At 36.3% G+C, this 22,466-nt stretch overlaps 1 protein-coding gene across 1 annotated transcript in view; it reads left to right on the top strand.

Moving 5' to 3' along the window:
* Positions 1 to 9,549: 9,549 nt before the first annotated feature.
* The window catches only part of LOC141546912 (sulfotransferase 1B1-like), a 30,641-nt gene continuing 17,724 nt past the window's right edge, over positions 9,550 to 22,466 (top strand). The window contains exons 1-3 of the mRNA XM_074275079.1: positions 9,550 to 9,762; positions 17,818 to 17,966; positions 20,409 to 20,537. Coding sequence (XP_074131180.1) covers positions 17,819 to 17,966; positions 20,409 to 20,537 — 277 coding nt within the window. The 5' untranslated portion in view covers positions 9,550 to 9,762; position 17,818. The remainder of the gene's footprint in view (positions 9,763 to 17,817; positions 17,967 to 20,408; positions 20,538 to 22,466) is intronic.

Consider the following 22,466-nt stretch of genomic DNA (forward strand, 5'->3'; position numbering starts at 1 on the left):
GGGCTGCCAAGGCAAATCAGATACAGTGACTTCCAGTCTATCTCCCAAACAAATGCTTTGTTATCCTATCCATATGTTCCCATAAAAGAACAGCATCTAGAAAGACTAACTTCTAAGGGAAACTTAGCTTTGTTGATAGATTGTAAGCTCCTTGAAGTCAGGGACTGTCTTTTATCTTCCTTTGTATCTCTTTGTATCTTTGTATCATAGTGTCTGGCATACTGTAGGTGCTTAATAAGTGTTTATTGACCTAATGACTGGTTATGCACACTAAAGAATTCCTATAAAGGGAAATCTCATATTAATAAAAAAAAAAACAGTAAAATCAAGACAAGCCATTATTTCTTCAGGTTCATGGAACTCATGGGGAAGGAGTTTGAAGGGAGATAATCAATCAAAATTACCTTAAGTTTTTAACTTGGAGGGAGAAATGGAATAAAAAATTTATAAAGCACTTGCTATATACCAAGTACAAAACTAGAAAGCAGGAATACAAATAGAAAAAGAAAAGTCTACTCACAACAATATCACATTCTAATAGGAATAGACAACATTTATAGAAGGTATCCATTGTAATCAGAGGTAGATAATTTGTAACTCATACAATGACAGTTTCTTGAGTTATACCATTTACACATTTCCGTGTGAGGAACATCAAATGAAATCTTACTATCCAACAAAGGGTCTTCACAATCACTTTTGTGAAGAAAAAAAAAAAAAAAGACTTGAAAGAGGTAGAGGGGCAGACAGTTAAGTCTCTCTGATGTTGTCTTGATGGGTCTAACAAACAATAAAAAAACATTCAATTAAAATAATTCAAAGTTGCTGCCAATAAAAAACATTCAAAGTTTTTAACAATGCAGAAGATTATCTTTCTTCCCTCTTTGAATAAACCTATAGCCATAGCTTCCTCAAAGCCCTAAGGACAATTGGAAAGTGACAATGACTAAACAGGTCAAACACTTACAGTGAACAACCATTGTTGAAATATATATCCACTGATTTCAGAGAGGTCTGGAGAGACTTGAATGAACTGATGTTAAATGTAATGAACAGAACCAGGAGATCATTGTACACAGCAACAAGAAGATTATACAAGGACTAATTCTGATGGACGTGGCTCTCTTCTACAATGAGATGATTCAAACCAGTTCCAACTGTTCAGTCATGAAGAGAGCCATGTACACCCAGAGAGCTGTAGGAACTGAGCGTGGATCACAACATAGCATTTTCACTCTTTCTGTTGTTGTTTGCTTGCATTTTGTTTTCTTTCTCAGTATTTTTCTTTTTGATCTGATTTTTCTTGTGCAGCAAGATCACTGTATAACTATATTTACATATATTGGATTTAGCATATATTTTAACATATTTAACATGTATTGGACTACTTGCCATCTGGGGAGGAAGTGGGGGGGAGGAGGAGAAAATTTGGAACAGAAAGTTTTGCAAGGGTCAATGTTGAAAATTTATTCATGCATATGTTTTATAAATAAAAAGCTTTAATAATATATATGTATGTATAAAGATTAAAAAAAAGAAATAGATAATCACTCTTTAATCCAACAACTAGAGACTAAAAGATATTGTAGCAGGACTTCCACTTGAGCCTCAGTTTCCTACTCTGTCAGATGAGCAATTTGACTAAGTACACTCTGGGATGCTCAATAGTTTTTCCCTTCCTGAACCTCAGTTTCCCTCAATTCAAACAACAGCAACTCCCAGAACTACCAGTCCTGTTACTCTGGAATTTTCATTGACTTTCCCTATCTAATACCTCAGTGAAGATTAGAATTCTAATTAAGGGTGTTGAATTCCAAATACTTTGATATTGCTTCCAATCATAACACCTTCATATTCTAAATACCATTCCCTTCTTCAGTATCAGTTTTCTTCAGTGTTAAGTAAGTGTGTCAAATGTCACTGCTTATATTGCTTCTTCTAGTCCTGACATTGGGAGCCTCAATGTCTTTCCTTGCCTGAGCCTTTTTCCTAAAGTGTCAAGCACGAGAGTTGGATTCCATGCATCCTGAACAGGCTTCCAATCCAAAAATTCTTCTCTCACAAGCGACTTTTCATTTCCTGAACCTCAGTTTCTTCCCCATTTCAAGTATGTCAGAGTACATAGAAAAAAAGGTAATGATAAGTAATGATAAAATATTGGGATCAGATAAAGGAATTTTCAATTCATAAACATGGACATGGGCTTGTGATTAACAAGATATCTTTGTAAGAAAGTGCATGCTTTTCTCATAGGAGTAAGTCATGGTAATTGATTGGATATAGAAACTGGTAGGTTAAGGTATTTGAAAGGATATCAGTATGAATGTTGGTCAAGAGATGTGGAATAGAGAAAGATTATGATCCAGGTACTGCAATCCTTCAGAAAGAAGAATATTTTGAGGCTCTATGGGTAATGGGATTTGGATTGACCTCAGAGGAGGAGAGATTATTTAACGAGGCTGGTCAACAGATGGTCTTGAAGTGTCAATGGGGAAAAAAAACACTCTGACTATTACTACAATGAACAAATTGGGGCCTGAAGAGGAGAATGAGAGAAAATGTAGCCAGTACTGGAAAAGGTGGTAAATGAAGTGGTGCTGTCAGGACGGAGTCACGTCTGAAGGAGAACTACTAGAGTGTAGAAAGAATGAGAATGAAAAAAAGTTTAAATTGAAAGGGAATTAATTATGAAATAACTACTCCAAAGAGCCAGGAGAAAGGGCAGGCAGATCTGGAATAAGATTTTGCAGGAGTAGAATCAAGTTGTATAGATTTATAGAATTAAGGATGAGGAATGAGGTTCATAATCACTAGAAAAGAGTGAGTGTAAAATAATAGGAATGGGTCTAGACAGTGTTTGAAAAGAAGTCTGTGGAGGGAAACACAAGATTATACATTTTAAAGTCTTCCTTTAAGATCAGCCCCCTGAAGAATTGAAATTTTCTCTCCTCTGGGAACCAAAAAGGCCTACTTCATAGTAAGCAGGAGCAAGTAAAGGTGTGTGAGCCCACTCAGGAGATTGCTTGTCCTGGAGAAGGTCCTGGGGACTAGAAAATGGAAAAGATTTTTTTTCTATGGACAACATGATGATGCAAAAATTGCTAGGGCAAAGGCCCATTAGTGCAGAAGATAGGCAGTGGCCCCCACTTATGGATCAATAGAAGGCTAGGGAATATAACAGAAACAAATAGGAAGCCTATAAATCTCATTTCTCAATTCATCCAGGTAACTCTGTCTGATTCAGGGCACAATACGTGGCCTATATGATCTATTTCTATGTTAAAAAAAAAAAAACTTGCCTGTGAGAGTAGAGCATCCTCACAAACAAGAATCATATGAAATAGTATTTTTTTCTTGAAGATTCTTTTTCTATTTCTAGAGCATTGCTCAGCCAGGTACCGCTATGGCCATAGCCACAGGTTGGGACCATGTTGGCTGGTGGTGTTGGTCGTTCCCTCTCTTATATGCACTTTCTATGTTTACCCTATGTTCACTATTCTGGAGTTGCCTATCTCCTCCAGAAGGGAACCAGGTTTCCAAAGCTCTAATTCCACCTCCACTAAAGCTTCTTGAGGAATAATTCTACATTAGTCTCTAGTCTAAGAGACCCTCTCCAACCAAGAAAAATGGTCATTAAAAAAGGTGGGCAGGGGCAGCTAGATGGCACAGTAGATAGAGCACCGGCCCTGAAGTCAGGAGGACCTGAGTTCAAATCTAGTCTCAGACACTTAACACTTCCTGGCTGTGTGACCCTGGGCAAGTCACTTAACCCCAATTGCCTCAGCAAAAAAATAAAGGTGAGCAAAGTACAAAAAAATAGTTCTAGAATAGGCAATTTTATTTGCTAAGAAATAATCATAGAATGAATAAAATCAATTAAGGGATTAACATTTAGGCATTCTTGAGACATTTACAAATGCCTCTACATATATTTCACTCCAAATAAAGCCCCTGTTGTCACCAAATGGACTCCTTTCTGGATTTTTTCTCCCTCTTTGGGTGACTCTTGGGAAATCTGCCTCTATTGTTGTTAATTGTTACTACTTCATCAGCTCTAGTAGTGTTACTTTGCAGGGGAGACTACTTTTAGATATCTCATAGGGGCCTGTGCCAAAGGAAAGAAAACAGGCTTGCCTAGGAAGCCATGACTTCGTGGCTAAGCACCAGATGGAGGGATATGAGTTTCCCCATCTGACCCTTTGGAGCTATGAGAGTCATACTTCCAAGCCAGCAAGAAAAACAGGCAGGAAAGGCAGGAATTGCCTGGTTGGTATAGCCATAGAGCTCCAGCTCAGCAGTCAATTGAAAGTCAGTAAATAATCAGAATCTATCTGCCTTTATTTTGAAGTAGGGGACACAGGGAAGTGATCCTCTAATATATATCCTCCAAAGGGTGATAATGATATTAAAGGCTTTTTCCACATTTTTGTTATTTTTTTGATTCACCAACATTGATGACTCTTTCCTCAATATCTTTCTTCATCATCACCTTAACTGGCTCTGGAATTGCTGAAAACCCACTTGAGATGTCCAGGTAGCAGGAAGACTCACTAACACTAGAAAAAAAATCTTTTCCCATGTTTGTCTAGGCTCCTTAAAACTAACATGGCTCACACAAGATAAGCCATAAAGATACAAGTCAACAACAAAAAGATAAAAGTTTCTTTCTGATGAAATAGAAGTCTCTGTATTCCATTATCTACCCTTATACTTTTATCATGTGTATATATATATATAATTCTCTTTAATGCCATTTCTAAAGATTTTGATGTGTCCAAGTATGATATCTTTACTTTCCTCAATGATTAAGAAGATTTTTTTATAAAAAATCTTTGTAAAGCTTTTACATTTTTCTTCTTTTTGGAACCTTTCTGTTTTGATCTTTAAATGGCCTAAGAAGAACTTTGCTCGGGTAGTAGGTCTCTTGCCACGCTTTCTTTTTGTGAATTTCACATTCCATTGTTTCCATTTGTTGACATATTATTCCTAGTTCATAGACTTCCACCATAATTCTCTATTAATATTTTACAAACTGGTCTACATTCTAAAATGTATTCCATTTGACTACTTGGCAAATAAATAATTGCTTTATGATGTTTTTAGATTGTTTTTGTCTCCTTGTTCCAGACATTTGCTTATATTAATTTACTTCTGAATAAAATTATTATAATTCACATGTAGGTAACTTCTCCTTTCTTCTTCAGCTCTGTTCTACTGTGCTTTTAATGGAAAAATCAGTTTCATGCATTTTTAGTGACATGTTAAAAAAATTTCCAAATATAACCATCATGGCTCTTTCCCATATGCACATATCTTTTAACACTGGGATTCAGATTTACTCTACAGTTATATTAAGAATTTCCCAAATATCTTCCTAGTTATTCCTACATCTTCTTTATCTCATGGCTTTGCAAGGAAACTGACCCAGGGAAGGGAATAATTAATAATAAGATGTAAAAACCACTATCAAAAGCAGAGGACTCTTTATCTTGGGTCTTAGACAGAATACAGATCTGCTGTTGCCTTTGGTTTATCCTGCTGGAAAGTCATTCATTCCAAGCCCCGCCATTCTTCCAAGGCTACACAGCCCAGATTCTAGGGAAGCAAGACAAGAAGGAGTTCTTCAAAATTGCTAAATTCATAGGGAAGCTTAAGTGTACAGACCCTGCTCCGTGCCCATAAGATTGATGTAATCAGGTTGCCATGGCTCCCCTTGCTTCTGTTTGTAGATCTAGGATTCAGTAACATCAATTTTGCTCAGTGAATTTTATAAGGCATGGAAGTAGTTAAGACACCAAGTCAAAAGGCCTCCAGATCCCTGATGAAAGACTTTATTGTTCTGACTTCTTTGTCAGGGTCCAAAATGGCAGCCAATCTAAACTATAATTTTTGTCTCTGAAAAGTTTAAATACTAAATCAGGATAACAGATTTAAGGAGTTTTTATCAAGTAAAAAGACCATTTCAGGGTTAAGTTTTTTTAAAAATTTAATGACCTATAGGGTGAAAGCTTGCTATAAGAACCTCAAAACCACTTATTTTTTTTCCTTTGATGAAACATAGTGAAAGGGGAAAGAAATAAGGAACATAGTAGAAGGAAAAATGACTAAATAAAGAAGGAAAAGAAGGAGAAATGAAAAGATGGATCCAATTTTCAAAGAGGAATTAATATTTTGGAGGGGGGGAATGAAACAGGAACAGGATCCTCCCCCTAGTTCCCATGATTCCGTCATCCAGCACCAAAATTAGCCTAGAATTCATGGTCTAAGATTTACCTAGCTTTCACCCCAAGTGGAACAATAGAATTTTAAGTCATTTGATTTTTTTGAAATATATATCACTGTGGTAAGAGCATTATTACTCTGTGCAGGGTAGACAACATTTTCCCTAAAAAGCAATGAAACTTTCCTCAAGAATTAATTGATCCAGGGAGTTGTCTCAAACTATTTATACAGCTTCCTGGTAGTCTGAAAAAGAAAAACTCAAGGTATGAAAAGTTGTGGCCTTCTAAAACTTGACACATTGTTGAAGCAGACCATAAGGACAGCAGTATAAAAATAAAAGATACTGCTAGAATGTCATGGGGCCTTGTGTAAGGGATCCTAGTGAGGAATCCCACTAAGTCTTGGGCAGGCCTTTGTGTAAATTTGTTTGCTGAGAGCTTTGGAACATATTCCCAGTTATCTAATAGATCTCAGGAAGCAATAGGAAGATTGGCCATCTGCCTGGTGCCTTAATTAATGAACATTTTTTATGAAAGGCCTGTGTTTACCCGGGAAACCTGGCCAACTCTTGGAGTAAACAATCTTTCTAAAGAAATGAACAAACATTCTCTTCAGTGAGTTTCTTGCCACAGAAAAATCCTTTACCTGAGGGGATTACTCCTCTCAAGGGCCACATATTAAATGAGAATTTTTTTAACAATGCCTTCTTTGTTCTCAGCCGATAAAAACCCCTTAGTGGAAAGGGACTTTGAAAACTCATTTAGGAGGTTTGCTACCACTTGCCTGACACTGTCTCCCACTCAAGATTCTGGATAGCTGTGACCCAGGTTCTCCCAGCTGTTAGAATTCAGATATTGGCATTTCCTTGTTATGATGTATATTATCTGTTATCTATTTGTTTCTTATATTGTCAATATATAGAACAATATACGTATTGTTCTATATATTGTCTTATATTGTCTTGTTATCACTCTTAATTGCATATTATTTTTGTTATTTCCTCTTTTTCTTATATTTTGTTTAACTCAAGGTTCTGAGCAGTAATAAATTTGTACCCTGTCTCTTTAAGACTATAATTGTTGAATGTGAATTCTGAACCTAGATTAATCCTACACCTTCTCAAGTACAATAATCTTCAAGTCATGGCAGAGTTGCTCTTCAGGCATTCAATCAATTTGATCCTTTGTGATCACATTTGAAGTTTTCTTAACAAAAAGCAGTGGAAAGATTTGCCATTTCCTTCTCCAGCTCATTTTACAGATGAGGAATTTGAGGTAAACAGAGTTAAGTGACTTGCCCAGAGTCGCACAGCTAGTATCTAAAGCCAGATTTGAACTCAGAGTACTCCAGCACTCTATCTACTGCACTAATGACAATATTGTGGGACCTGAAAGAAAAACTCAGAGATATCATTGTTAGTCAATAGATTTTTAACTAAAAGCAAAGGAGAGTTTGTTTTTGTTCACAGCTGTTAGTCATGTCTCCCTCTTTGTGACCCCATTTTGGGATTTTCTTGGCAAAGATGCTAGGATGATTTGCCACTTCCTTCTCCAGTTCATTTTACTAATAAGGAAACTGGGGCAAACAGCAACTTGCCCAGGGTCATATAGGTAGAAAATGCCCAAAGCTAAATTTGAACTTGTGAGGATGAGTCCAGTGCACCACTACTATGCAACCTAACCACTCAGCAAAGGAGAGATATAAAAACAGATATTATCTGAATATAATTCCCTCAGATTTTACCATAGAGTTTCTTTTCTACAGAAAAACAAGGTGAAAAAATTGCTTACTCTACTGTGGCTACACTAGCAAGACATAAAAATATGCAAAAAAAATCTGCTCTAAAATGTTTTAAATGGCATATTGTTTAGATAATTAGTTGCAGCAAATTAAACATTTGCACAAACAGGATACCAATGATATATTATATGAAGACAATAAACTGCAACAAAGAAATAGCTGTTAGAATAGGACAGAAAGCACAAGATGTTCCTTTAATTACACATGTTTATACATGTGCTTACTCCATAAACTACAAGGTCCTGCTACTACTTGGAATCAAGATGAACTTGGGTTCAGAAGTAAGCTCCATTTCAGCACAAAGAGGGGAGTTCTTTGCAGACCATCATTCCTGCTTTTTCTACCAAGTATCATTTGGAGAAGTGGTGCACCAGGAGTTGAGACCTGTTCTTTAACCCTAACTCTGCCATGAACTTAAGGTGTGATCTCAGCCAAGTGAATTCACTTCTTTTGGTTTTTATTTCCTCCGGTACATAAAAAATAAGGGTGTTGCCTGAGTTTAGAGATGTCCATATTTTTTCATTATGAACTACATGAAAAGAAATTCATAATGTGTAAGAGTCACATGAATTTAGGTTTATAATTAGTTTTTCTTTCAGTATTAAATTCAAATTGACCAAATTCAGCTAGAGTTAACCCCTGACAATAGCAAATTACACAAAATTATATATTTTGTGGTGGTTAAATTCTACTGGCCTATTATGATCAAGTGTGCTAACATGGAAGCCAAGTTATTACTCCTGAACAAAACTGACCCATGAGTGCCCTAAGACAATCCTTTCACAAGGTCTACAAGACTTAGTGTAAAACCAGCACATAATATCTTTTTCCATATGGTCTCTTTCCCAAACATCTCTTTCCAAAACCACATCCCCATACTTTGTTTCTTAAGATCTGTTTTTTGTTCTTCTTTGTGACCTGATTGATGGGCTTTCTGCTGAAGCCATATATTTTCCACAATAACTAGAACCCCAAATAAGTACTCACTTGGATATAAGCCCCCTAAATACCCAGACCCCTCCTATGATCCCCTGTGGAACACTGAGGGCACCACGAGCCGCATGACCCCTAAACCTGTAAGCTTAATAAATTAGTGATTGCTCTAATCCCAGCATCACTAGTGTTAATTTTTCTGCACCGCCTCCCATTCTTTGCCTTCTGTAAAGTCTTTATATTCATTTCACTTCTGGCCCATAAAATCAACATAACCATGCTCAGAGTTCACTCTTTCCTATGAAGCCCTAGACACTATCACTTACTCTTAATTACTTCCAAAAAAGAAAAAAAAAAAAAAAAAAAAAAAAAGGAATCCATTAGAAGAAGCAATTCTTTCTTTCCCCCTACATATACAATAGCCAGTCCGGTCAATAATCCCTGCAATTTTCTGCCAACCTTGTCTGAGCCCCCATGACTTAAATCTGAACATTCTGTGCCTTTGCTCACTATTGGCCACCTCCCAGCTGCATTTCCTTTTCATTTGTTCTTTCTCTAACAGATGTTGAAATAGCAAGGCCTGCCTTACTCATTGTCCAAAACACACTGCTTAAAATCCAAACTCTTCAGGGTTTTTTTTTTAACACTAAAGATTTCCACAAAGTTTATTCTTTTCTAATCAATATAGTGAGGTTGCTCAATTGGACAATTGGACAATGTAATTCCTCCTCTAACTACTGACCTTGGATTTTAATTGCTGCTCCTTACTGATGATCGCCTGAGAAAGAGGGCAAGGAAATCACTAAGGTTTGTCAACTTTTCTATTTTCTTGATGTTTCCTTCTGTGTGTCCAGAGCTGGTTAAATGGATTTTCTTTTTATAAATGTGTTTGTATTTCTCAAGTGAACTCACATTAGCCCTTTTAGAATTCAGAACTATTATATTGATTCAAATCTCTCAGGTTCTCTCTAATTGTGACTCTTATTTTGATGGGCACAAAGCATCTCCAGGAATCTCAAATTATAGATTTAGAGCTGAAACATTAGACTTCATTGGCTCCAGTTTCCTCACTTTGCAATTAGCCTTAAAGAACAAACTATTTTTCTCTTCTATTACCTTCCACTAAGGGGCCTGTCTACTTGGATCCAAATACACAGTCCAAACTGGGTTTAATCCTGGAGGAGCTGGCCCTGTTAACAAGAGAACCATTTGGCTTTCTTTTTCCTTAAATTCTTTAGCTTGTTAAAGCTCCACCCTCAGGCTCCTAAGAAAACTTCTTCTAAGTTCATATTGTGTTGTGTCAAATCCATCAAATCTAAATCTCTCCTTTTACTGATGAGGAAATTGAGATCCAGAGAGAAAAAAAAAAAAAAAAGTTGATTTGCCCAAGTGATAGGAAGTGATAGATGTAGAATTTGAACCTAGCTCTTCTCAATCCAATAGCTAGTCAGTGTTCTCTCCACTATACTTAACTTCCCACTTCAGGTCAACATTCAGTATGCAATTTCCTCTTACTTCAACATTCAGTGTGCAATTTCCTCTTACTGTTTCCCTTGAAGTTAAGATTTCAATCATGGAGAGGAGGAAAAAATGGCAGCTCTCATAGAAATCTGGATTTTTTGTTTTCCCAGTGAAAACAAACATTCCTGACAAAACGTTTCAGGCCAATAACAGGAGGAAGAACAAACTTTTCTGAAGACTGTGAATATATTTCTTTATTGACACATTCGCATTAACAATTACACACCCAGGCTGGTGAAGAATTTGGGATGCCAGATGGCTCTACCACACACAAAAGGACCTAAGTTAGGGTCACTGGTTCCTAGAAGTTTTCTTAGCAACAAAGGTTTTTTTGAAAATGTATTCTCTTTAATAAAGAACAGTCTAGATGCTGAAAGTTTCAATGTTCTCATAATAAGGAAGATTCTCTTCAAAGCAAATGTGTGCAGAGTAGTAATCATTGCAATGTAGGTGTATGAGGACTCTTGGAAAAGCATAAACTATACACAGCACCATTTTTCTGGATGACAGTTCAATAAAAAGGATCCTAAATTGAGGAAAGTCAATTTAAATTGGTCAAAGTCCAGATTAAAGGATACTTTAAAATAAATGCAACTCTTTAAAACAATACCTGGCCGGCTTACATCCCAAAGAGATCTTAAAGAAGGGAAAGGGAAATGTTTGTGGCAGCCCTCTTTGTAGTGTCCAAAAACTGGAAACTACGTGGATGCCCATCAATTGGAAAATGGCTGAATAAATTGTGGTATGTGAATATTATGGAATATTATTGTTCTGTAAGAAATGACCAACAAGATGATTTCAGAAAAACCTGGAGAGACTAACAGGAACTGATGCTGAGCGAAATGAGCAGGTCCAGGAGATCATTGTATACTTCAACAACAATACTATATGATGATCAATTCTGATGGACGTGGCCCTCTTCAACAATGAGATGAACCAAATCAGTTCCAATAGTGCAGTAATGAACTGAACCAGCTACACCCGGCAAAAGAACTCTAGGAGATGACTATGAACCACTGCATAGAACTTCCAATCCCTCTAATTTTGTCCACCTGCATTTTAGATTTCCTTCACAGGCTAATTTTTATTACTATTTATTACTATTTTTACAAGTCTAGCTGTTCAGTCATTCTGGAACAACTATACCAAATACAGAATAATTCCACTGATCAACATATGACGCATAAGCTAAAATAAGCAAAATATTATGTCAGCAGGTTGAGTACACTATTTCAAAGTCTGATTCTTTTTGGACAGCAAAACAACTGTTTGGACATGTATACATGTATGGTATTTAATTTATACTTTAATATATTGAACATGTATTGGTCAACCTGCCATCTGGGGAGGGGGGGATTAGAACAAAAGATTTGGCAATTGTCAATGCTATAAAATTACCCATGCATGTATCTGGTAAATAAAAACTATTATTAAAAAAAACAATAGCTGGCATTCAGCTGTCAAAGTATTTCCATAGGTCTAGAACTAGAGGGGAGTCCAAAGTCTGTTTAGTTCTATCCCCTTATTTTACAGATTAGGAAATTGAGATAAATACAGATTAAGTTTCTTGCCCAAGGTCACACAAACTAAAAATGGCAGAGTCCTATTTCACACTGAAGTACTACAAGTGTAGCATTTTTCCTCTGGGTCAAGACAGTAAGATGGCACAGTGGACAGAAGTGACAGGGCTTATAATCAGGAAAACTCATCTTCCTGAGTTCAAAACTGGCCTCAGATACTTACTAGCTAGGTGATCCTGGGCAAGTGCCTTAATTTTCTCATAAGTAAAAAGAGCTGAGAAAGAAATAGCAAACCACTTTAATATCTCTGCCAAGAAAACACCAAATGGGTCACGTAGAATTGGACATGACTGAAATTACTCAACAATATCTCTGGGTCAAAGTAGAAAATTCCAGTAAAGTTGCCTTAATGATGCTATAAAAGGGAGAGGGAAGGAAACAAGCATTTATGAGTGTGGCATTTGTGTGAATGTGTATGTGTATAGAAAAATAGAGTGAGAGACAGTGAGAGAGACAGAGACAGAGATGGTAGCTAGGTCATAGAGTTCTGGGCCTGAAATTAGTACAGAGTCAGCAATCAGCCCCTAGCCACAGGAAGATGGGAAGCCTGGCCCAACTAAATTTGGAGAGATTCCATGAGGCTGGCCACAAGGAGACTGAGCCATTTGGCAACAGCAATTCTCAGAGTCATTCTGTTGTAGTAGAAAACGGGCTGTTTTTGGCATCAGGACCCTCAGAGGTCAAATACCATCTCTACCTGTGTTAGACCCAATTCTATGTCTCTGGGCAAACTATTTTACTCATTTTTATTTACTCATTTACTCATACTAACATCACCAAATCATTAGCAGGATAAAATGAGATGATTTTGCTTTTGCAAAGTAAACTTGAAACACTCTTATTCTGGGCTGGGTGTGACTCAGGCTCAGTACCTCTCACTCTTGGGAGAGACTCATTTGATGAATTGACAGGTTAGGCAGGGTAATTAATCTAGATAATGGTTAAAGTTTTACTCCTTTCAAGATTTGAGTGGTTTGCATTTATTTATAGTTTGTAAAGGGCTTGAAATCTCCACACCCTGAAACAGACTATGAAGGGCAAATAACTGAAAGGGGAAAAAAAACTTTTCATTTTAGACTTTCATTAGACTTTTGGGACCAATAAAAAGAAAGGATTAAAAAGGCTTATACTCTTTACTCCTTCGGGAATTGTGAAGAAGGTATTCAACCAACCTAATAGAATTATAGGGGAGTTAATCATAAAGGATAGAATAATATAGTTATCCCTTCCACATCAAGTTTCACCATATCATGGATTGACATAAGAGATTAAATGAGAAATTTTTGAGAAGCTTGAAGAAGCTGCAGGAAATATATGAAGGCCAGCAAATGACAGAGAAAACATTTAGAAATCCAGAAATACATAAAATATATGTATAATATTAAATGATATAGTCCATGACCAAATACTTATTTGCAATAATATACTGTAAATGCCCTATAAAAGAAAAAGAAAAAAAATCAAACTTCTCTGGTAAAAAATGAGGGTCAAAAAATTTTATGAGAATTTTTCATATCTCCGAGGTCCCCATAATGTGGAAGGGCATGGAATTCACAATTAGCCTACCTACAATAAAAGAGACAGATGCAGGTGCCTGAGTCAATGGCACTTTATTAAAAGCTCCATGGTTCCCTCCAATGAAGTGGACCTCAGATCTTCCTCACAATCTGAGTTGTCTCCTCCTTCCCAAGCCCTATTTTTACGGGGCTAGCTGTTCAGTCATTCTGGAACAGCTATATCAAATACAGAATAATTCCACTGATTGACATATGAAGCATAAATTAAATAAGCAAAATATTATGTTCAGCAGGTTCACAAGTTGAGTAAAATAAGGAATATCTCCATACAAGATGGACAGGCTTCTCCTTAGTTTAGGCAGGAGGAAATGGTACAAACTCACAATCAGTGACCTAAATGGTCATAAGATGGTCACCTACTCCTATTAGACAAGAGATTAATCTGAAAAAACAAAAATATTTTAGGGGACTTTTCATATAGCTATCACCTCTGCCACATTGGGCTTAGTCACCATGACAAGGAAAAACAAGGGTAAAGAACTTTTAATTAACTTCCTAAACTTAAGTAAACTTAAAATCTGTTCACAGCTCTGGGCCTTCTATACAGAACTTTGATATGATTCTATCAAATTGATTAATACTGATTGGTATAGAGTAGGGGTCCAAATATTCAGAAATACCTAATAAATCATAATAATCATAAATGAAGGTAATTATGAAGAATGGAATAATAATTCATAATAATAATTAGGGTCCACTATGTGTCATGCACTGTGCTATAATTATTTTCTCATTTGATTTTTACAACAATCCTGGAAAGCAGGTCCCATTATGATCCCCATTTTAACAGATAAGGAAAGTAGGCCAAAATAAAGATTATATAAGGTGCCCAGAGTCATACAACAGGTAAGTGTCAGTTGCCATATCTGAACTCAGCTTTTTCCCAGCTCTAGACACGGCTCTCTGTCTCACCAAGTCAACTAATTTAATGTCAACCATGCTTCCCAGTAGTCCTCTTTTTTTGTTTATTTTTAGTTCCTTTTTTTGATACAATGGGAATAAGTGACTTGTCTACAATAATACAGCTAATAAATCTCTGAGAACAAATCTGAATTCGGGGTTCTCCAGATTCCAAAGCTAGTGCTCCATCTACTGCCCCACCTAGTTACTCCACCCTGATGATCTTAAGGAAGTTCTAAAATGAGAGTTATTCTTGTCAGATAAAGTCACCTCTTGAGAAATAACCTGGATCTTGAGAAAGGTCATTGAATTTTGGATTTAGAGGTTCATTTCTACTAGTATACTCTATATATTAAAGTCCATTCTTTCCACTAATGATATGCAGATGAGCCCCAAGTTTATGGGGGAAATGTTTTATATTTATTATTCTTACAATGCCATTTCAGCAAATGCTTTTACTTTGAACTGTTTTTTTTTTCCTTCTGGCTATTGAAAATAAACTTATTATTGGGGCTCATGAGCTTTAGTATTAGGAAGGTAGACCTACAAAGAACCCTGAACCAGTTGTAATCATTCCCTAGATCACTTAACCAATAAGTACAAGTGACAGTAGTACCCAGAGAGGATTCTACATGTAAAGTGAAAGGATTTTACATCCAGGGTCCCTTTTAGCTCCAAATCTATGGTTCTATGATCCTTCAACTAGAATGTTTGTCTGAAAAAGATCCAAGTATATCTTCAATATAAACTATCTTCAAAAATATGAATATAACTCATGTCAAATTTCTTACACCAAAATGTCCCAAGGAAAGAACCTACACTGGTCCATTTAGTTAAACTGATAGGTATGGGCATCCACTTGAAAGGGATTTTCCAAGAAAAATACTCAAACATCTACAAATAAATGGCATCAACCCAACCCAACCAGGTGCCAATGATCCATACATAATTGTTCCTCAAGGAAAGAAGAGCTAATAGGCATTTTCATGATCTTGCTTTCATTTATTTGGTTTAGCTGAGATTATATTTCATATCCTTTTCTCTGGGCATGGTTTGTGCTAAGTCACATCCAAACACTTGAGACTGCTAAATAAATTAGCTTAGTGGATTAGGGCATGATGCTAATATAGGCACTGTATTTGGAGTCTTGTGTAGAGCCATTCACTTTGCCCTAAAATAAAAATGACTTGGTAACAATAGACTGCAATTTCCCCAGCAAGTCAAATATATACCTGTTGATATGTAATTTATCCACAATGAGGAATAAAATGTGATATCTCTTATTCTCGAAGGCCAAAGTCACAAATGCCATTCTTCATTGAAAAATAATAACTAGCTAGCATATATACTGCATTTTACATTTAATCCTTATTTAACTTAACTCATGTAATTCTCATATACCTGAGAGCTAACTACTATCCCTATTTTACAGATGAGAAAACTGAGGATCAGAAAGGTTTAACACCTTGCCAATGGTCACATACTTTGTAAGTGTATCAAGTGAGGTTCAAACTCATATATTCCTAACTCCAAATTCAAACTCTATCAACTAGAGCATCAGCCATTTCCTAGACTAATGGAAATAGGTTTGGTTAATAATATTGATAATAAATGTTAGCAAAGATTAATTGTTCACCACTCCTGGAAATAACTCAAAATATTTGTCTTACTGAAAGTAAGATAAATTGTGTTATTTTATGTGAAGGATGATACATTTCAAAGTGGTTTTTCAAAAAAAATGAGTATATTAGACAGGATGGAGTCAAAGTAATATGTTTTCCCTACTCATGCTGAATGTGTTCCTGAATTGTGTCACTTGGGAGTTGGAAGGAGGAAGGGCCAAGTATAAAACTCCTAATCCAAACAGATTAGTCAATTAACAAACATTTATTAAGTATCTCTTGTGTGCCAGGCACTGTACTACTGGGGATAGGAAAAAAGGCAAAAAAGAAAAAAGGGGGGAGGAAGGAAGAAAGGAAGGCATCTGCTCTGTGACTTTACCCTTAGAGCATAATAGATATTATCATATTTCATTCTCCTTTGCAGACAAACTATATATAAACAAATTATTATAAATAAGATATCAGAATGAAAATAAACAGTCTGAAATTATAGTAGTATTTAGTTTAAAAGTGTTATTTCAATAACAAGTTATTGTTCAGTCATTTCAGTCATATTCAAGTTTTTGTGATTTTCTTGGATTTTCTTGCCAAAGATACTGAAATAATTTGCCATCTCCTTCTCCAGCTCATTTTACAGGTAAGGAAACTGAGTTAAGCAGGGTTAAGTGACTTGCCCAGGGTCACACAGCTAAGAAGTGTCAGAGAGTGGATTTGAACTCAAGTCTTCCTGCCTACAGGCCCAACACTGGGCACTTTAACACCACTTAGTTGCCCCTATGCAAAGTCTTTTTCTAAAAATATTTTTTAAAAGACCTCTAAAAACGGGTAGTGGCTAGGGAACTCACTTAAGGATATCTCTAATCCCTAAAGATGTCCTTCTCCCTGCTGGACTTTTGCTAATACTCTGAAGTTTCAATAAGAATGTCAAAAGAAACAGGATGATTTCATAAAGGCCTGGAGAGACTTACATGAACTGATGCTGAGTGAAATGAGCAGAACCAGGAGATCATTGTACACTTCAACAACAATACTGTATGAGGATCAAATCTCATGGACGTGGCCATCTTCGACAATGAGATGAACCAAATCAGTTCCAATAGAGCAGTAATGAACTGAACCAGCTACACCCAGTGAAAGAACTCTGGGAGATGACTATGAACCACTACATAGAATTCCCAATCCCTCTATTTTTGTCCGCCTGCATTTTTTATTTCCTTCACACTATTTCAAAGTCCCATTCTTTTTATACAGCAAAACAACTGTTTGGACATGTATACATATATTGTATTTAATTTATACTTTAACATATTTAACATGTATTGGTCAACCTGCCATGGAGGGGAGGGGAAAAATTAGAACAAAAGGTTTAGCAATTGTCAATGTTGTAAAATTGCTCATGCATATATTTTAAAATATAAAAAAAAAGAATGTCAAAGGAAATATTTGTTTGATTTTATTCTAACCCTTCCTTTTCCAGAGACCTTTGTTCAATTTGTCACATGGCTTCTACTCCTGTTTACAACCTGCCTCAATACACACTTGCCCTTTGTATTCTGTTAATGTGTGTATAGTTATTTAAAATGCATATTTCTGTGCCAGTTGCCTACCAGCGATTCTGATTTTCATTCTGTTCATATCTCTGCGCCTACCACGTCCTCCTAGAATGCTTACCCTGGCAGAGTTCATCAGGAAGGAGCCAAAGATAGTCCATGGATACCCCATAGTTTGTGCCTTTTCATACAACTGGGAGAGAATAGAGAAGTTCCAATGGAGGCCAGATGACATTGTGATTGCCACATACCCCAAATCTGGTGAGTCTGGTGACCTTTGGAAACTCTGCCCTAAAGACCTTGTAGAAATAGATAACATGGCCTGCCTTCTCCCACGGTTCATGGTTAGCAGGAAAGGGAAAAAAATGTTTTATGGACTTCTAACACCTTTCCCTGAAAACTTGTGACAAGAGCTAAAAATCTAGTATAGTTAAATACTAGTGAAAGGCTTTTGAACTATTCACACACTTAGTTTATTTGTGTTATTTATCGTTCTGTTGTTATTGAGTCATTCCAGTTATACCCAATTTTTTGTGACCCCATTTTAGGGTGTTCTTGCAAAGATATTGGAGAAGTTTGCCATTTCCTTTTCTAATTCATTTTTACAAATGAGAAATTGAGGCAAATAGGGTTAAGTGACTTGCCTTAGTAACAGCTAATAAGTGTCTGATGTCAGATTTGAACTCAGGAAAATAAGTTTTCCGGTTCCATGCCTTGTTCTCTAAAGTTTTGTAAAATGAATACTTTGTGTTTACCATTTGAATTTCATTTTTTAAATAAAATAGAAGGCCCACCTTTTAAATGAACAATGAAATATCTACTTTAAGTCTAATCATTAGAGGACACCAGACTTAAAAAAAAAAAAGTCCTTGGAGAATTTGGTCGGCCAGATCTAGGCCACGAGTTCATGGGTATAGTAATGATAACAGCTGTCCAGTATGAGTCAGATTATTCAATAAGGAGTGGTTTGGCACAATCTTCTATCCCTTCCTGGGCTAGATTTTTTTTAGTTATTTTATCCAAAGCAACACTGAACATTAAGACAAATAACTAAAATGGCTTTGAGACTCTCTTTGAATTAATTTCCATGTTTTAAGAATAATTATCACTTTTTAAATCCCTAGACTTTTTAAAATCCCTATCAGTTTCTGGTTGTTAATTCTCACTTACTTTCCTTCATCTAATTGCAATTAGTAGTATGGATGCCATTCCTCTAATACTGTTTCTCTGTGAGGTTTTTGTTTTTATTTGCATTATCTTATATGGTTCTTTCCAATTTTCTAGTGTTCTCATTCGTTTTATTATAATAATATAACTGCATTATAATTATTCTGGTCACTTCATGTACCCAATCCATTGCAAATCTTGTCATTTCCACTTTTTCCCATCTCTCTCTCTTCACTCACACTCATACTCATCAAGTCCTCAACAATTTCTCCCTCACACATCTCCTTACTCTAATCCATCCTATACTCAGCTGCAAAAGTGATTTTCCTAAAGTGTAGCCCACATGACCCTCCCTGCTCAAGCACCTCCTTTGTCGTTATTCACTTATTTTATTCATATTCGACTTGTTACCCCATTTGGGGTTCTCTTAGCAATGATAGTGGAGTGGTTTGCCATTTCCTTCTCCTGTTCATTTTATAAATGAAAGAAGTGAGACAAATAAAGTTAAATGATTTGCCCACTTAATTCAAATCTGAAACCAGATTTGAGCTCAGGAAAATGTCTTCCTGACTTTACCAACCTGCCCTCAAGGATCTCCAATGGCTCCCTATTGCTTCCAGAAGCAAATATAAACTCTTCTGTCTGGCATTTAAAACCCTTCATAACCTGACTCCTCTTCTACTTTCTTATACTTTTTGCTCCTTTCCATATAGTCTATGGTCTAGCCAACACTGGCCTGCCTGCTTCTCCTTAAACACAACATTCATCTTCCTCCTCTAGGTCTTTGGCTATTCTTCCTCTCTACATTTTAGTTACTGGCTTTTTTCAAGCATCAGCTCAAAAACAAGAAAGAGTTTTGGTTTTGTCTCTGGGTCTCCCAATCCAAACAATGCAAATGCTTTGTAATTTGACTGATTATTGATTGGGCAGATACCTTGATGGGATAATACAGTGAACCTGGGAATTCTTGATAAAATACTAAATTGACATGATTGAGGTAATTGTACTTGGTGCAAAAAAACTTCAAATGGAATAATTATGAAATTGAGAGTAATGAAGTATGTGAGTTATGGTTCATTGTTTGAAATAATTCAAAGAGATTCTCTTAAAGTCACAAAAGAGTTTATTTACACCAAAGCTAATAGGATAGCCTCTAAAGGAAGTCTAGTGAATTAAAACTAGTTCAAAAGGGCTATACATATTGAAATTGTGGGGGGGGGGGGGGGGGACTTATCTAGCAGGCTAACAGTCTACAAGAAAGATAAAAAGGAACCAGATAAGGAGACAAAATATCTTTTCATCCAGGTGAGGAGACAGAATGTCTTTTATCAAGGTATTGTCAATCAGACAGGATGGGTTTTTTGGCAGATGACAAATAAGGAGCAACAGATAAGAAGCTTTGTTGTTCTACCTTCCTTAGCTAGATGTGCAGCTTTGAATAGATTCTCAGCTCTGATCCATCAGTATCAATAGTTTGCTTAATTGCTTAGGTAGGTTCATTTGATAGATTTTATATCCTTGATCTTCTATTTTCAGGTACCACTTGGATTAGTGAAATTGTGGATATGATTCAAAATGATGGTGACATTGAAAAATGTAATCGAAATGCCATTACTGAAAAAGTTCCAATGTTGGAATTGTTTGTCCCAGGACTGAGGACTACAGGTATCTTCCTTGTTTTGTTTGGTTGAGTGTTTTTATTGTTCTGTCCTCCTGAAGCATACCATAATGAATTATTATAGACAGACCAGTATGTGTAATTCTTCCTCAACCCAGATATGAATGATGATGACGACATTAGCAATGAAGATGATAGCTAACATTTATTTAGTTCTTACTTTGTGCCAAGTATTGTGCTAAACATTTGTTTTTGTTTTTTCCCTGAGGCAATTGGGATTAAATGACTTACCCAAAGTCACAGAACTAGGAAGTGTTAAGTGTCTGAGGTCTGATTTAAACTCAGGTCCTCCTGACTTTAGGGCTGGTGCTCTATCCACTGCGCCACCTAGCTGCCCCTGTGCTAAACATTTTACAAATATAATATTATTTGGTCTTCATAACCCAATGGAAATAGATGCTATTATGATACTCATTTTATAAATAAGGAAACTGAGATAACCAAAAACATGATTTGTTCAGGATATCACAAAGTATCTAAAGCTAGATATAAATTCAGGTCTTCTCACTCCAAGTGAGGCATTCTATTCACTGCACTACCTAGCAGTAAATAGAGTCCTAGGATCTCCCTACAAATGAAGTAATTATAACTAGGGGCAGCTAGGTGGCACAGTGGATAGAGCACCAGCCCTGAATTCAGGAGGTCCTGAGTTCAAATTTGATCTCAGACACTTAACACTTCCTAGCTGTGTGACCCTGGGCAAGTCACTTAACTCCAGCCTCAAAAAATAAGTAAACAAATTAATTAATTAAATAATTATAACTAGTACTTAAATAATGCTTTAATATTTACAAAGCACTTCTCACATGTTATCTTACTTGATCTTCACAACTCCATGATAAAAATGTTATCATTATCCCCATGTTTATAGATAAGGTTGTTGTTTGTCCTTATTCTCAAACAGACCAATGACATCATGAGGGTGATTTTGATTTGCACATAAATTGGATTTAAGTAAGGCAGAGCTAGCTGCACAAAGTCATCCAGTGACATCAAAGTCCAGTGGCGAGGCAAAAGTCAAGATGACTACTGATGACCTGGGATGCAGTGAGTGACGTTGGTCTTTTGAAATTAAGTTCTTTCTCAGGTCTCATTTTGTCTAAGGCAATACCCGTTCAGTGATTAAGAGCAAAATAAGAATTGAGACAAAAGATTATCTTATTTGCCATCACAAACATATCTATCTGAGAAGGACCTCAAAGGTTCTGGCCAGAACAGAAAACAATTACTATTTGCACTCGCGTCTTAGAAATGCATGAGTCTAGCACTTGATGAAAAGCTCTTGCACTTACTTCACAATGGTTAATCGTAGGCCTTGTGATATATTTTGACTAGGCATTTTCAAAGGCAATTATCTACACAATTCTAAAATAAATGTTGTCTTCAAGAGAAAAATATACAGATTGTACTTTAGTCACATCCCAGACCAACTAATAAAATTCTAAAGAGTATTGCACCTAGCCAGGTAATAGCAGTTCTCTATAAAACTGATATTTCCTGACTTTCAGTGATTCCTTAGGTACTCTGGGCAGAGCTGGGGGTAGGTGAGGAGCAAAGGCGGCAGCAGCAGCAAGACCAATGAAAATATAAATTTTATATAGTGACAACTCCCACTGACATTTCATGCCAAGTATTTCTTTGCATTTGGGAACTCTGGAGGGGAAAAAAACCTCAGAGGGAATGTTTGGAATCCTTTGCATACAGGAATCTTTCCCCCTCTCCAGGTTTTTAGGAGAATGTTTAGTATTAACTGTCTTTACCATGTTATCTGAGCTTAAAGTTACCATGTTAATTTGGAAATACTGTTTTTCATTTATTCATCTTTGTCGATTGGACTCTATGCTTGATCAAAGGGCTGCAGCACAAGGGAGGCCCTGAGTGCCTCCTTGTAATCAGCCCTTCCACTATATTTGATG

The sequence above is a fragment of the Sminthopsis crassicaudata genome, chromosome 6, assembly GCF_048593235.1.
Source record: "Sminthopsis crassicaudata isolate SCR6 chromosome 6, ASM4859323v1, whole genome shotgun sequence".
Classification (NCBI taxonomy): domain Eukaryota; kingdom Metazoa; phylum Chordata; class Mammalia; order Dasyuromorphia; family Dasyuridae; genus Sminthopsis; species Sminthopsis crassicaudata.